The sequence below is a fragment of the Hipposideros armiger genome, unplaced genomic scaffold (assembly GCF_001890085.2).
Source record: "Hipposideros armiger isolate ML-2016 unplaced genomic scaffold, ASM189008v1 scaffold_288, whole genome shotgun sequence".
NCBI lineage: Eukaryota > Metazoa > Chordata > Mammalia > Chiroptera > Hipposideridae > Hipposideros > Hipposideros armiger.
Window position 1 is genome coordinate 2,049,959 of NW_017731638.1, and position 14,840 is coordinate 2,064,798.

At 40.8% G+C, this 14,840-nt stretch overlaps 1 protein-coding gene across 1 annotated transcript; it reads right to left on the minus strand.

Moving 5' to 3' along the window:
• Positions 1-76: 76 nt before the first annotated feature.
• LOC109391297 (glutathione S-transferase alpha-4-like) lies at positions 77-10,761 on the minus strand. The gene is made up of 3 exons (XM_019658725.1): positions 10,608-10,761; positions 2,259-2,399; positions 77-280 (listed from the first exon to the last, which is right to left on the minus strand). Exons 1-3 carry the CDS (start codon positions 10,701-10,703, stop codon positions 92-94), a joined length of 426 nt encoding a protein of 141 aa, XP_019514270.1. The 5' UTR covers positions 10,704-10,761; the 3' UTR covers positions 77-91.
• Between the last annotated feature and the right edge of the window lie 4,079 nt (positions 10,762-14,840).

Sequence of the window (14,840 nt, forward strand, 5' to 3'; positions counted from 1 at the left end):
AGCAGGAGACAATTAAAAAATGAATAAAATAATGATTTTTAAAACAGTCTTCTTTAGTTTCTTTGAGATTAACCTGGAAGCACATTTTATTTCAGTCTTTGTTTCTATTCATTTTGTCCTGGGCTTTGTGTGGAAGGTAACACACTACCTTTAGCAGAGGGAAGTCAGAAAGAACAGAAGCATCGATTTCTTCGACCATTAAAATAGCTTCTAACAGTTGTATGTCTGCCCAACTGAATTTGTTTCCAACGAGAAAATCACCTCCATGCTGTTTCAAAATCTACAGAAAGAAAAAATAACAAAATATATCAAACAAACGTGAAGACTATTTTGCCTGGCTAAACACTTTCAAAGCATGGGATCTCCTGTACAGACCAAATTTGCTAAGCAATCTTTTTCTTGGTAATCTCCAAGAATGCTGGCAAAGATAGGATGAAACCAGCACTCATATATTGCTATAAATTGGCACAATCTTTTTGGAAATTTGTCAGTGATTTTCAAGACATCTTGGATGATGAAGTGCTAGAATGGAATGCACTGTTACGAGACTGCAGCTGGTTAAGTAAAACTGTACCCACTGATATAGGGAGACACAAAGATCATGATTAGCTAGAATCTGGCTACAATACCACAAGTGCAAACAAGATACCAATGGGATACCAGAAGCCCAAACCCGGTGAATTCCAAGAAAGTAGCATTTATCTTACTTTCCTAAATAAAAAAAGAAAAGAAAAAAAAATACCCTAGAGTAACCAAATATGAGGGGAAGATTCATTTTATAAAAAGCATTCCAACTAATAAATGAAGAGATTTATTCATGATTGTCATATCAAAATTTTGCATCCACTAATAAGTCAGTGGGTCTAGGCATTGATCACCAATCACAATTAATCACAAGAAGAGTGACAACCAGATAATAAGTGCTCCTTAATGACCTACACAACACCACCTATGAAATAGTCTGGCCAAAATACATCAAGTCTGAACCTGAAACTTCTAATTCTAACTTCCAATTGACAGGAAATCTAGGGAATAAAGGACTATGTTGTAGTAAAATCCACACTGTGAGATACTTGACTAGACAAATGCAAAAGGAAAAAAACGGAGAGAAAGCGAGAGCAAAGAGGGACCTTAGATATAAAAAGGGGTTTAAAATATATACTTGACTAATTATAACGAATGAATTTGAGTTTGATCCTAATTTGAAAAAATGAATTATTTCAAATGTTTTGGGAAGTATACTGGACTTGGCCACACAGATTTCAAAATCTATAGTATGATAAAGCACAGTTAACACCATAACTCAACTAATCATACTAGCTGCTTTTTTTTTTAAATGGAAGGTAGTTCAATGTCACTGTATATTGTCCTTGAATAAACAGAAACTTGTTTTGTCTAGTACTCTGAGCACAGAACTCTTCATTATCATTCAGTCAATAATAAATCATTCTTTCCCAAAGCTTTAGAAAAGACTGAGAAGAAATACTGCAGAATTATTCTGTCCTGCAAACCTTTATTTATGGAACCCTATGCTATCAAGTCTTTCTTATCACCTGGCATGCTGCCCTCTCAGTTTGGAAACTTACCAGATAAACTGAAGACATTTGTAACTAGTACTCACTCTAAAACGACTTCATAAAAGTTGCAACTTTCAGAGACTTGTCTTTTGATTGAAGCATGATTAGTCTACAGTATTAAAAACTTAACGAAATATCTGAAACAGTGAATTAGCGATGGTGAATCCGTGGGCTGATAATTTTTTTAAAAATCAGAACAGAATTGCTGTATCCTTTCATTGCAGTTGGTTTATTCCAGTTCTGTTTTGTTGGAGGTCTCATAATTAGACAAGTCATGTATTGGAATCCTTACTAAAATTTTAGTCCAAATGCAGGAAAGCTCTAACACGGCTTCTGTCTTTTCAGATAGTCATGCTTTTATTAAATAGTGTCGTCGTTATCAGCAAGAGGAAATGTGAAAGTTCTGGATCCCTACATCCTAGAAAGGGAACTAGGAACTTACTGAGCCTGCGCTCTCCCTCCCAACTTCCTGTCTGGGATGAGAGGGGGGATTGGAGGATGTCAGCCCTGCCCGCTGCTCTTTTCCCTCGCCTTCCCCACGCCAAGATCTGACCACGCAGCTGTCTCGGACCCAGACCCTATGTCACAAGAGCATCAGGATGCCTGCCACACCGCCACACCACCTCGGACCACACTAGGGTGAGGCCTCGCCGAGATCCAAACTAGATCTCTCCATCCTACCTTTTCAAAGACGGGGAAGTAACAGGTTTTTGCTTTCGTCACGGCTAAAGCAAAGCTCTCCTCTTTTTCTCGTGGAGGTTTGAACACAGCTTGGATGATGATCATCATGAGGTCCTGAGTGCCATCAGTATACATGTTGATCCTGAAAAACACCGTGCGACTCTCATTCCCAGAGGAAGCTTTGAGTATGCAGTGTCCTAATCTGGGACTTCTATGGCGTAAATAGATATTGGGGCAAATGACTTTTGATTTCCTCTCTCTTAGCTTCCATGTTCAGGAATAATTTCTGGAACCAGAACCAGCCAAGTGACCATGGTGTATAGTAGGGTCTCTGGAAACGCTTGTTGAACAATTGGGTGTGTGAAAGAATTAATGAGTGCCTCTAAGTTGAAATCTGCCATAAACAAATAATTAGATAGTTATGGGCTTAAAAACAAACTGAATGAAGTTTACCAAAAGTACAAAGCTATTAGTACCAAGACCTTTTCACTTGGAAGATACATAATTTAGCAGGTCTTCTATGGACCTGGCAACTGACAAAGAAAAGTTTACTTCCTTAGGTCAAACAAATAGCTCTATTTCATTCTCTTTAAAAATTTCCTTTCATTGACAAACACTTTTTTAAAAATGGTTATTAAGATATGTTACTATTATTTATTGGCTTGTTGGTGCAGTCATACTGTGTTAGTTATCGCTACACTAGCTTGCAAACTCATTAAGGGTTGTGTGACTCTGTACCCCCTCTATGTGCCAATTGCCCAACAAATTTAATGATTTTCTTGATCTTTGTCTTTCTTTTTAACATACATAAAAGAATAATTAACTTTCATTGTCCTATCTGAATTCCAAATCCTTTTCTTCAAGGTTGCCATCTAGCCTGTTTGCTTTAATCTATTACAGTTTATGTGTAACCTGGAGAAAAAAAAGAGAAATTAACAATGCTCTATAGCTTAGGACACACATCTTGGAAAAAAGCCCTGGGTATTTAAAAAAAACACACACACAAACAAAAAATCCCACACACAATTAAAATATGCATCAAAACAATGAGAAACAGACTGTTTTGCATATTAGTACTTGTTTATATTGTTATAAAAGGATTCAATTCATACACTGTGTTTGAAATTGCTTCTCTTGCCATATACTCTTGAGATTGCAGGTTAGAATGACTGTCAGTTTTAAAGATCAACTATGGAGGGGATGGCCGGTTGGCTCAGGTGGTTAGAGTGTAGGGTACAGTGCTCATGGCACCAGGTTTGTCGGTTCAATTCCCACATGGTCCACTCGGGTGTGCCCTCCACAGCTATTGTAGATTGAAACAACTACTTGACTTGGAACTGATGGGTCCTGGAAAAACACACTGTTCCCCAATAAAATTTAAAAAAAAGAAAAAAGAAAAAAGATGAGCTATGAAAAAGTTGGGGTGGAAAGCCTCTTGATATGGACTTTGCTTGTTTCTGTGTTCTACATTCCGTTTTCTGAACAGTTGAGCTTGGGCCTTTCTTTTTTTTTTTTTTTTTAAGATTTTTATTGGGGAATGGGGGGGGATGGGAACAGTGCTGGGGAATTGGGGGAAGGGGAACAGACCCTCATATGTGGGATCCGAACCGGGGCCCTCTGGNGCCATTGAGGCAGTTTAAAGAATAAGCAAAGTGAGCTACTCTATGGCCTGATGCTAGTTAAAGATTGGAGCAAGTCCTAGAAAAAAATTGTGCTTGACTTAGAGACTCCTGCTTTTCAATGGGGCACAGTTCTCCAGAGATGCAGGATCCCAGAGGAAGACTGTAGTGTCGGGTCATTTGGATTTAATCTTCCAAGCATAGTGGTATAGACACATAGATGCAGGAGACTCAGTTTACCCATTAGCACCATGTCACAGTGTGGGTGGTGTCTGTGTTCTTTTTTTTAATTTTTATTTTTTATGGGGGACCAGCCATGGTCATTGGTTACACATTGTTTTCATGCTACAATGGCATAGTTCAATGGCATAGTTGACTCTTTTTTAGGGAAGGCGCAGCTCACAGTGGCGCATGCGGGGATTGAACTGACAACCCTGGTATTGTCAGCACCATGCTCTAACCAGCTGAGCTAACTGGTCACCCCTGCCTGTGTTCTTTTCAACCGTGTACGAAAATATGAGATTTGCTGAAGGAAAATGTCATGGCTTGTTGCCTTATAGCCTCATCCTCAACCGCCCCCCTACGCACAAACACCACCAGCCCCTGACCTAACAAGTTCACAAGGGAGTGTCCTGGAAAACTGGGACCCGGCGGAATGATGTCGGTTATCTCCCTTAGTTCATGGCCGCAGCTGCAACTGCACCGTTGTCCTGGGGGTTGTGTGTGGAGGAATACAAAGGCACAGCAGGTGTTGGAGCACAATGGGTCTGATTAGTGGAAACTGGCCTTAAGGCACTTATCACACAGACTTTAGAAAAAATAAAACAGTTTTACTCCTTTGAAGTTTCTTAATAAAAGCTTCACGTTGGCTCAATTAGGTGCTCAGTTCCAGAGAGAGAACTGCAGCCCCCTGGCCATGTGTCATAAATCTATCTTTGTCTCTTGTATTTCTTTCACCCTGTGCCGTGTCCTCTCACTCATCACTGCCTGTGCTGCGTGGGACGTGGCAGTAGCTCAAAAATTAATAAATGTTTAAATTCTACTAAGCATGGTTATATCCACCAATCAACTGAAATACCATTTGACTCTCACATACTTATGTTTGAAATGACATTTAATGTATGCTATGCGTGTGGGAGGTGTTAATGTCTAATATTATGTAGAGCATGCATAAGCAGTGAAAGTCTTCAAAAGGCCTTGTGTGGATGTACACTTACTATCTCGATTTCATTTACGTATGTACTCTGCAGAAAAAAAAAAATATCTTTCTTTTGTTTGATAGAGGCAAATTTAGAAATATAGACATTACATTTACCACAAAGTTAAAACAATTGCTGAGTATAAACTGAAAATTTGGCCACAAAATATAACTATCCAACCAAGCCCAAGAAAAGTGTATAAGAACTTCACCACTAACCTTATCTCTTCCTCGCTCTTGTCTCCTGTGATGTGTGGGGATGAAGCCAGGGTGTGTAGCCCTCTTCTTTCCAATTGAAACTCCACCCACTGAAGGGATTGGCCAATGAGCATTCCAGTTTGTACGCTCCCCTGGGGCTTCACTTTTCATCTATTTCTTGTGTATTTTGTAGCATATCAAGTTACGCAAGGAAGAAGAGTTCATTGGCTAATTTAACAAATATTTACCACTTTACGAGTCAATGTTTAAGGCCTTGGCTTTACAATAGTGGGCATGACAGACCCAATTCCTGCACCTGTGGTGCTTACATTCTTCTTGGGGAGGACAGGTAGTTTAAATATATAAACAAATAAACGCAATGTGGTTCAAAAGAATAATAGCAACAATATATCAGGTGATTATAGCTTATGGATAAGTGAAATCTATGACAGCAATGTTGTCAGGATACAAGGAACTGGGAATACTGTGTTATAAGTACCTCTCCTACCTATGAAGTGGTATAGTGTTATTTGAAAGTGATCTTAGCTTAGTTGTAAATATATTGCAAACTTTAGGGAAAAATTAAAACTTTTTTTTTNAAATTTCAAAAGGAACCACAAAGCTATCAACTACCACATAGCTGAAATTCTGACAGAGGGTATGTGTGCATTAGCTTAGACTGATGTGGGACTGACACCCTTTTTTGTTTTGAGCCTACTTAAAGCATAGCCTACAGCCCCCATTTATTTTTTTATTTTTATTTTTTTTTTGGCCTTAGCTCTTCCTTTTTTCCAAATTCTTGTCGTCTTCTCCAACTTCCCCAATGATTTTTCCTCTTCCATTTCCTCTTTTCTTTCTCCTCTCTCTTCTGTGTCATTCTCCCTCCATATCAGGTCAAAATAAATTTCTCTTTGATGCTCATATAGCCAATGGAAAGGATCCAAAGACCATTACTCAGGTGGGTTTATCATCATTTATTGATGAAGTTTCTTTAGAAACTTTCTTTAGAAGCTTTTGTGAGTAAGAGTGACTTTTTGTCCCCCAAACCTTGAGGTGGGGGTAGGATAAGGTGATCAGTGTTCAGAGAGAAATCCCTAAGGGGAAAAGAGGAAAACAAAGAAGGTCATGAGTCCTTGTTCTAGAGGAGATGGCATTCAAATAGGGACATGGAAGTCTACCCCTGCATTAAACCGAACAATTCCACTTGTGGAAAGTCTATGGAAAAGTCAGTGGGGAGGCAATTCAGAGTTAAGGATCTTTCTCCGTGAGGCTGACCCTTCAGAGGAGGATTCCAGGGGAGACCAGGCTGCAGTCAGGCCTAGGGATCAGGTTGGCAGTCATGGAGAGAGCATGACTGAAGTGCTAAGGTAGAGTTGAAAAGATCCCAGGAAATCAGCTGGTCTCAATGGAGAGAATGATTCAGATATGGGTCTTGTCTCTCTCCTTGGTCTTATGACCCACTGAGATCTTTCCAGGCCCTGTAAACTTCCAGAGCACCTTCCCAGGCATCCATCCTCCCACCCCTCCTTAAACAGAAGACTATGATCCCTCCTTCACCTCTTAGGAAGAAAGACATGGAAAGAGAAAGAGTGGGTACCGCTTGAAGGCATCATCTTGAATTTTGAAGAAGGAAGAGGACCACCACTTCGGTCTCACCCAAATTACCCTCCTTCATCTTCCCAGTCCAGAACCAACCTCCACTCCAGCTGCAGCCAGCAACCAGCGGATCGACTCCATCCTGCCCCTACCACGAAAGTAGTAGAGCTTGGGTTTGGCTGTCATGACTTCTGGCTCAGGGTTTTCTGAAGGGTGAAATAAGAAAAACACGTTTAAAAACACACTAACACACAGCGTATGATGTGTCTCTGTTTATAATACCCCAAAACAGGCAAAATGAAACTATTATTTAGGGGTACACATAGTAGGTAAAACTATGAAGAAAGGCAAGAAAATAATTATCACAGAAGCAGAATAGTTGTTGCCTCTAGTGAGGAGAATGGAGATTGTGACTGGTGGGGCATGGGTTTTGGGGATGCTAATAATGTTCTATTTCTTAAACAGAATTAGTAATCAGCCTTTATAATTAATCTTTAAACTGTTATGTAAATGTTTTTGCACTCTCCTATATGTATGCTCGATCTCACAATTTAAGAAAAAAGGAAGAACAAACTGTATATATCAAGGTATCAAGGTATTCTGTAGATTTGAGAGACTTCCTCTGGTATTTGAAGAAAGAAACCAGGAGCTAGTAGGATGGTTTCATGAATGATCTTGCAAAACAAAATCTTTTCTAACCGTGGACTGGGACTGTTTGGACTGAAGTGTTTGGTGGGAATTGGGGACTCTTTCATTTCTGTCACAAGACTCTCCTGAGTGCTGGGGAAAGCAGAGATGAAGACCTAGACATGACCAGGATTTAAGGCCTTACCTGGCCACCAAGGAGCTGGGTGAGTTTAGACCCAACTCACTAAACCTCTGTCTGCCTTCATGTCCTCATCTATAACTGGGAAGCATTACACTAGGTGACCTGCCACCTTTTAAAGGAGAATATAATGATAATGCCAGCTTACCTGATAACACTTTGTACCTCATTGTTGCAAGAGCCACAGTGACTATTATGTTAGTGGCTCCTGTCTATCTCACAGGATTATTGAGGTGATCAAAGAAGATAAAGGGAAAGTGCTTTGATCTATACTAAAGCTTTGATCCATACTAAAGCTTTGATCTATACCAACTTAGAGGATTGTTGGGGTTTTTTTCCCCCAATATTTGCCCCTCTGACCCCATATGCAACAACGCATGCTTTCCGGAAAAGGTAAAAGTACAATACCACGTGCAGGTACATCAGGAAGTGTGAGGGTGAGCACAGGGGTGGAGAAGCTGACCTCAGCTTCCCAAGGCAGCACTCACTGTGGTCCTCACCATCGTACAACCTTATTCCATCTCTCTAAGCCTCAGTCTCTTAATCCTTAAAATGAGGGTGGTGGTTATACAATCCACCTCCTGGGGTTATTATAAGGACTGAAGATTGAATAAAGTAATAGGTAAAATACATACCACAATATCTGAGCCATACCAAATAGAGTCCTACTCGCTTCCTTAAACAAATTACGAGTGGATTTCGTATGTTCTTAGAGTTTCTTATGCTAAGATGGGCCTGTCTAATAGTTTTACATGTGATTTGTGTTTGTTGCAAATGCAATTTATATTTGTAAAAAGAAGCTAAAACTTTTGTAAGTTTGACTCCATATTGTAATACAAGATATTTAAACGGTAAAGTCTGGTGTGGCTTTTGCCTTCATTTTGTGGTTGTGAGCATTTTTGTGGGTCACAGCTGTGTAGAAGTGTATTTTGGAATGTTATGTAACAGCTTTGTGCCCACCACACTCTCCCCCGTTTTCCTTCAGCCTGCCCCTAGCACATTCTCAAGGCACGTGGGAGACAAAGATGTAACTTTGGAATCCAGAGCTGGATTACAAGGGATAGGATCACACCCGTCCCCGCCATCACTGCCAAGTCTTCCCCGGTGCCCGAGGGAGCCCTAAAAGCCCAGGATTAGAATGAAAGAGACCCAACCTCAGATAAACAGGACTGTAGCTGGCAACCTTCTCTTTCTAGTCCAAAAGAAGGAAAGTTTTTTCCCCTCGTTGTTAATAATCAGCCAGCACTTGGAAAAATCCCAACAAATGTTTGTGTGCATCATAGTAGCTGGCCCTAGCCAACAAGCCACCATTCCTCATCTCTCAGCCTCAGCTGGCCATGTGGCCTTCTAAACTGGGCTCTCAGGTGGATGATGGAGAACTGACCAGGCGGTTGTAAGAGGCTCAGCAGGACTCCACGGACCACTCCTGACCACTCCTCCCCCCCAGGAGGAACTGTTCCTTTTAGAAGGGTTGAGCACAGAGAAGGGGCCCAATATCTCTTAAAATCTCACAGCCCGAGAACCAGCCTGCACCCGTGGATTCTTCACTGCACAAATCTAACAAGGAGGAAAAATCCTGGAAGGCAGGGGTTATGGCGTAATACTTCCATCTCCTACAGAATGAACCCAGTGTTATCCCAGACTCCTGGCGGCTATCACCCCGTGTGCCACTTTGAGATACGTACCAGTTTAACTTGTTAAATTTCTGTGTCCAATCTTTCCTTCTTTCTTTCAACATCAAACATGTACTGAGCTCCTACCATGGACACCATAGTAGGTTAGGCCCTCCAGGCATACCAAGAAAAATAAGATGTGGTTCCTGACATCAAAAAACTTACAAACCTTGTATCTTGTGATGGAAACATCCAGACTACCAAGGGGTAAATCAGAATGAAATCAGTGTTTAACAAGAGTACAGTCTATTATTACAGGAATTAAGCAGAGCCTTACAGAATGGGTATATTGAAATACGTTTGTTTCTCTGAGCCCAACTCCTTCCTGGTAATGGCATTATAGGTTAAGGGCGTAAACCAAGTTCTTTAGTCCCGTTTCCTTGACTGCTAATGTATTTCAATAAAGATTAGGATAAAACTACCGCTTGGTAATACAGAAGACAGAGTTTACTTATGCTTCAAATAGTAAACCCAATTATTCTCATTGTTAAAAGTACATTCTCAAAGCTGAAAAGAACAGGTGCAGTGGAAATATCCATTGCATCCCTGGGAAATGAAGGGGCAGAAAACAAAGGAGCAGTGTTTTCTGGATTTCACCCAAAATGCAAATACCCTGAGAAAAAGCTGCTGGAAGACCCGGAACCCAAGGAATCGAGCCAGTATAAATTCACACCCTCTTTTCAACTCTGTTTCTTGTGGTGCTGATATTGACTAACAGGTGTGTGTCCTGAACTCAACAAACCTGGGATAACAAGAAGGGCCCCCGCAGGGTTCTTACAACATTGGGAATTGAGACTCACTTCCCAGGGCTCACAAACATCACCTCTGTGCAGCTTCATCTGAGATGACTGGTGGGGTGCACTCCCACCCCCAGAGCCCCAGATACCCACACCTACGGCAGGATGAGCAGAAAGCAGCCATGATGGTATGACAACTTTGGATAGTTGGAATATGCTCCTTGGGTAACAAATATGTCCCAATTCTTTTAGAACATGTGAAGATCATGTATCTGAGTTAGTCCATGGGTTCCAGTATAAGCAAAGACCTACATTCAAATGTCAGCTCTACCTCTTACGGGAGCAAGTTTTTTAACCTCTCTGAGCCTCGGTTTCCTTATTTGTCCAAGGCTAATAGTTCCTAATTAATTCAGTTAGTTATGAGGTGGAAATAAGTAATGTGTGCAAATTGTTGAACATAATAAGGACTCAAAAATGCTACACACATGCACACACATGCACNCCTGGCAGTTTCATTCAGGTCCCTCCCATACAAGTTGTACTTGGCAGCAAGGTAGCTGAGGATGGCTTTAGTCTGTGTCAGCCTCATTCCATCCATTTCAACCAGGGGCACCTGGTTAAAAAGCAGGCGTCCATCTGTGGTTTGAGCAAAGAAAGGTTAAAATACTCTTCTTCTATGGTTGTGGTAAGCCTGCAAAAGAGTCCACTTTAATTCCATTGAATGATTTTTAGTTTTCACCCACAATGGTGAGTTCAAGACCCTGGTTGTCAAGGAAATGCCTAGCATTTGATCCATGGAAAATTTGAGATTTGCTTGATGGTTTCATGCATTTTTGTGTGTGGGTTAATCATGACTATTTAAGACTTTCTACATTTACTTAGAGTATGTTATAGTATAAGTGCTTCTGATTCTCAAAGTTTAAGATGTATTAGAATCACCTGGGGGAGATGGATTATTAAAAACAGTTACCCCACCTCCCAGATATTCTGATTCAGGGGTGGAGTCTAGGAGTCTTAATTCTTTGAAAAGCATATCAGGTATCATGCTAGGTCAGGGGTCGGCAAACTGGCTCATGAGCCACATGCAGCTCTTTGGGTACGTTCTGTCTGAAAAACTTGCCTACCCCTGAAGAGCCAATCCTGTCCCTCACAACAATTTAAAAATTATTCAAGAGCCATAAATATATTTTTACATAATCATCATTATGTGAATAATATCCTGTAAAAATTTTATAAATGAAACTATGATAGTTTTATTTTCCTTTTCAATTTTACTTCAGAGCCACACAGTTCTTGAGCTGCAGTCTGCTGACCTCTGGCAGCTCTTCTGTCTCAAAAGTCTGCTGACCCCTGCTCTAGGTCCACACATCATCAGCACAATGGACAGGAAGAACCCCTGGCAGACCTGGGTCTGAATGTCAGCTTTAGCTCTTTCCAGCCCTGTGACTTTAAGCCAATGGCTTATCTGAGCTTAAGCTTCCTTTTCTCTAAAATAATAATCATCTGTGTTTAGCAAGATTTTGAAAGGATGAAATAAGATAGCATAAGTAAAACAAAGATTACTGTCAATAGTCAATATTTAGGAAAATCAAAATTTCTCCTTTGTGAGTGGCTATCTATATAAAGAATGTGTTTTAAAAATATACTACAAATAGTGCTCTTTTCATGGGTCTTGAAGAAATGAATAGCCCTTAAATTTCATTTATACCTGTACATTGCTGAGAGTAAGGAACTTTACCCAAAATAGGAACCAGATTTCACTAGAGCATTTGCAAAAGCCACAGTTAATTTCCCTAAATCTACTACCTTTCCTACTTGGCTTAGTGAGAGGTAGTAGAAGACGGTGGGGAGAACACCACCGCTGGAACCAGTAACAGCTTTTTAGGGAGCCAATGTCCCTGTCGTTGGATGATGTTAGGCACGTCTCTAACTTCTCTGAGCTTAGTTTCTGACCCATAACAATATCTGTCCCACCCATCTTACTGAGTTTCTTTGAGTGGGAATAAACTCATGCTCGTAGACATGCTTTGGAAATATCAATACTGTCATTAATGGACATACTGCAAAACCTCCATTTCTGAAAATTTCTACATTTGTTCAGTATTGAAGGAGCATCTAAAGCTGGGCTCTGCTGCCTACGAGGGACGCGGACACCCATTAGAAATGATCCCACACAACCAGGAGCTGATGATCTTCTTTGGAAGGATTTTTTAAAATCTCAGATCAAGAGGGCAGGAGAGGATGTTTGAGATCATTTAGTTTAATTCATTCTTCTTATACACAATGGCACAGTGGAGGCCAAGGAAGGCAAATGGGATTTGCCCAAACTCACAGAGTCAGGGGACAACTAAGCCAGCAGAAGTGGACCCCTGGCCCAGTGATCTCTCTGCTATCCCTCTCTGCTTCCTGTTAACAAATACCAGTAATGCCCAGGAGGGTGTCCCAAATACAGTAGCTGCATCACCCACTCAAGGAGGGCTGGAGGATTTCAGAGGCTCTTAGGGAGCATTCCTACCAGAATGATCATGGAAGAGTTTATGGAGATACGTTCATTAATTTATTCAATATGTACACATTTAACCCTTACCATTTAACCCTTAATATGTACCAGTGACTGTCCTTGTTTGGGGTGCAGTGGGGCAGAAATAAAGAGGAAGAAGAGCTTCAGGGTGATTTCAGATAATAAAGGTCCTGGACAAGAACTGGGAAAGGGGTAAGTGAGCCTTCCCCACTCAGTAAGAGCTACTGGTACAGGGCAATCTACAACAATAGATTATTTTTATTTTATGAGAAAGAGGATGGTTATGTGAATGATACATTAATTTAAAGAAATGTTTTTAAAAGAGACAGGATGCAGAGAAGTTAAAGGCCTAGCACAAACTTATACAGTTTGTAAATGGCAGGTATGCAGAACTACTAAGTGAACATTTTCCTTAAAAAAATAACTTGTGTGCATTTCATGACTGTTTATCAGCAACAGTGGGACACCCAGGTTTCCTTAGATGAAGAAAATAACATTATGGCTGTTAGTAGTTTAATAAGTACTATGAAAGTACTAGTTTTTCTCTCAGTGTGAGAAATTTTTGTGGGGAATTGTAAAGATTAAAGACATCTTCTTGGATCTTTTCTATAGTTTTGATTCCAAAATTGTGACCTGATAAATTGGTTTCTGTTAATCTGTTAAAACAAGCAAGAATGAGTGCATATGAACCGTAAGAACTAGGGAATATCTTAGGTCAAAATCCCCTTCCCTTTTGTTCCTTCCCCTCCAACCCATTGCATCATTATTTAAGAATTATTAAAGGATTCTTCAGTGGAATGGGGAGTTTTGAACCAATTCGCACGGGGTCAACCCATGCTAGCATATCTAATTGTGTCAGGGTCATAAGCTACTTGATAAGCTTTTATAAAGGCTAAAGACCACACAGATGACCAATTTAGTTCTGTGCCAAGGACATAGTGAACAGTCAATCAGTGTTAGCAGTCACACTGTGTGCCTTTTCTAATAGTTGTCATTCTAGAGTTATCACAAANGCAGTGTCACTGGCCCTCATATGTGGGATCCGAACCGGGGCCCTCTGGCGTCCCAAGCCAGTTCTTAACCATCGCGCCACTCGGCCGGCCCTGGGCCTTTCTTATAGAATGTCTTCTGTGTATACCGACCATCCCATTGTGTCCATGTTTATGGTGATGAGATACGAGGACCACTGAAAATTCCCCTTGACCCCAAATCCAGATAAAATTTTATAGTTGCAGGTCTTTGTCTTAAGCCTACTTATCTCCTATGAAACTAACCAGTCATCCTCAGCCAAGCCTAGTACATGCACATAGTAGATGCTTGTGGTATATGCATAAGATGCTTGTGGTAGATGAAGAAAAGTGGCCACACATCTTCATTCTCCACTATATGCGATAAAATTTGACAGGTCCTTCCAATAGATGGGGTCTGTTTCTTGGGCTGCCCTCATGGCTGCTTTAACTAACAGAATGAGGTAGAATTGATAAGTTTTGAGTACTAGTTTTGAGTTAGAACTTAAGAGGTCTGCATACTTTCACTCTCTCTCCCTCTCTCTCTCTCTCTCTCTCTCTCTCTCTCTCTCTCTCTCTCTCTCTCTCAACCCTGTCTAGCTGCCATGAGACAAGCTCAAGGTGAGAGGATGAGAGACACATGGCCCATTTGCCTCATAATCGATAGTCAGCCAACACCTAAAACCAGAGCCTCCTAGCTGATTACTGGTTGACCACAGACAAATGAGTGAGTCCAGCCAAGATAAGTCAAGACTGGCCCATATATGCCAACCACCTAGATGACCCATATTACTGGTGAGTAATAATAAATGGCTTGCTAATTTAAGTCACTGTTCTTCAAGATAATATGTTACACAGTATTCTTTGTGGTAATAGATCATTGTACCAATGCTCAATATTTGTTTGTTAAGTCATTCATTGCCACCTCCATTTAGAATAGTTTACCAGGTAATTTAATGAAAAGATATTTTGTTAGCAGTGGGGAGAGAATATGAGAATGTTGAATGCAGAGTGCTATGTGGAGTATTTATTGAGTTAAGCGTAAGTCATGCTGACTGAGCAAGAGCTCATCTCCCGTTTGTTCCCCTTGCCTTCTCTCCTTAGTTCAGGATCAAACGCTACACCTGAACCAGGTCTCAGTTGGTGCCTACAGAAGCTTGGATAAGAATCAAGTACAGGGGCCGGCCGAGTGGCGCGATGGTTAAGA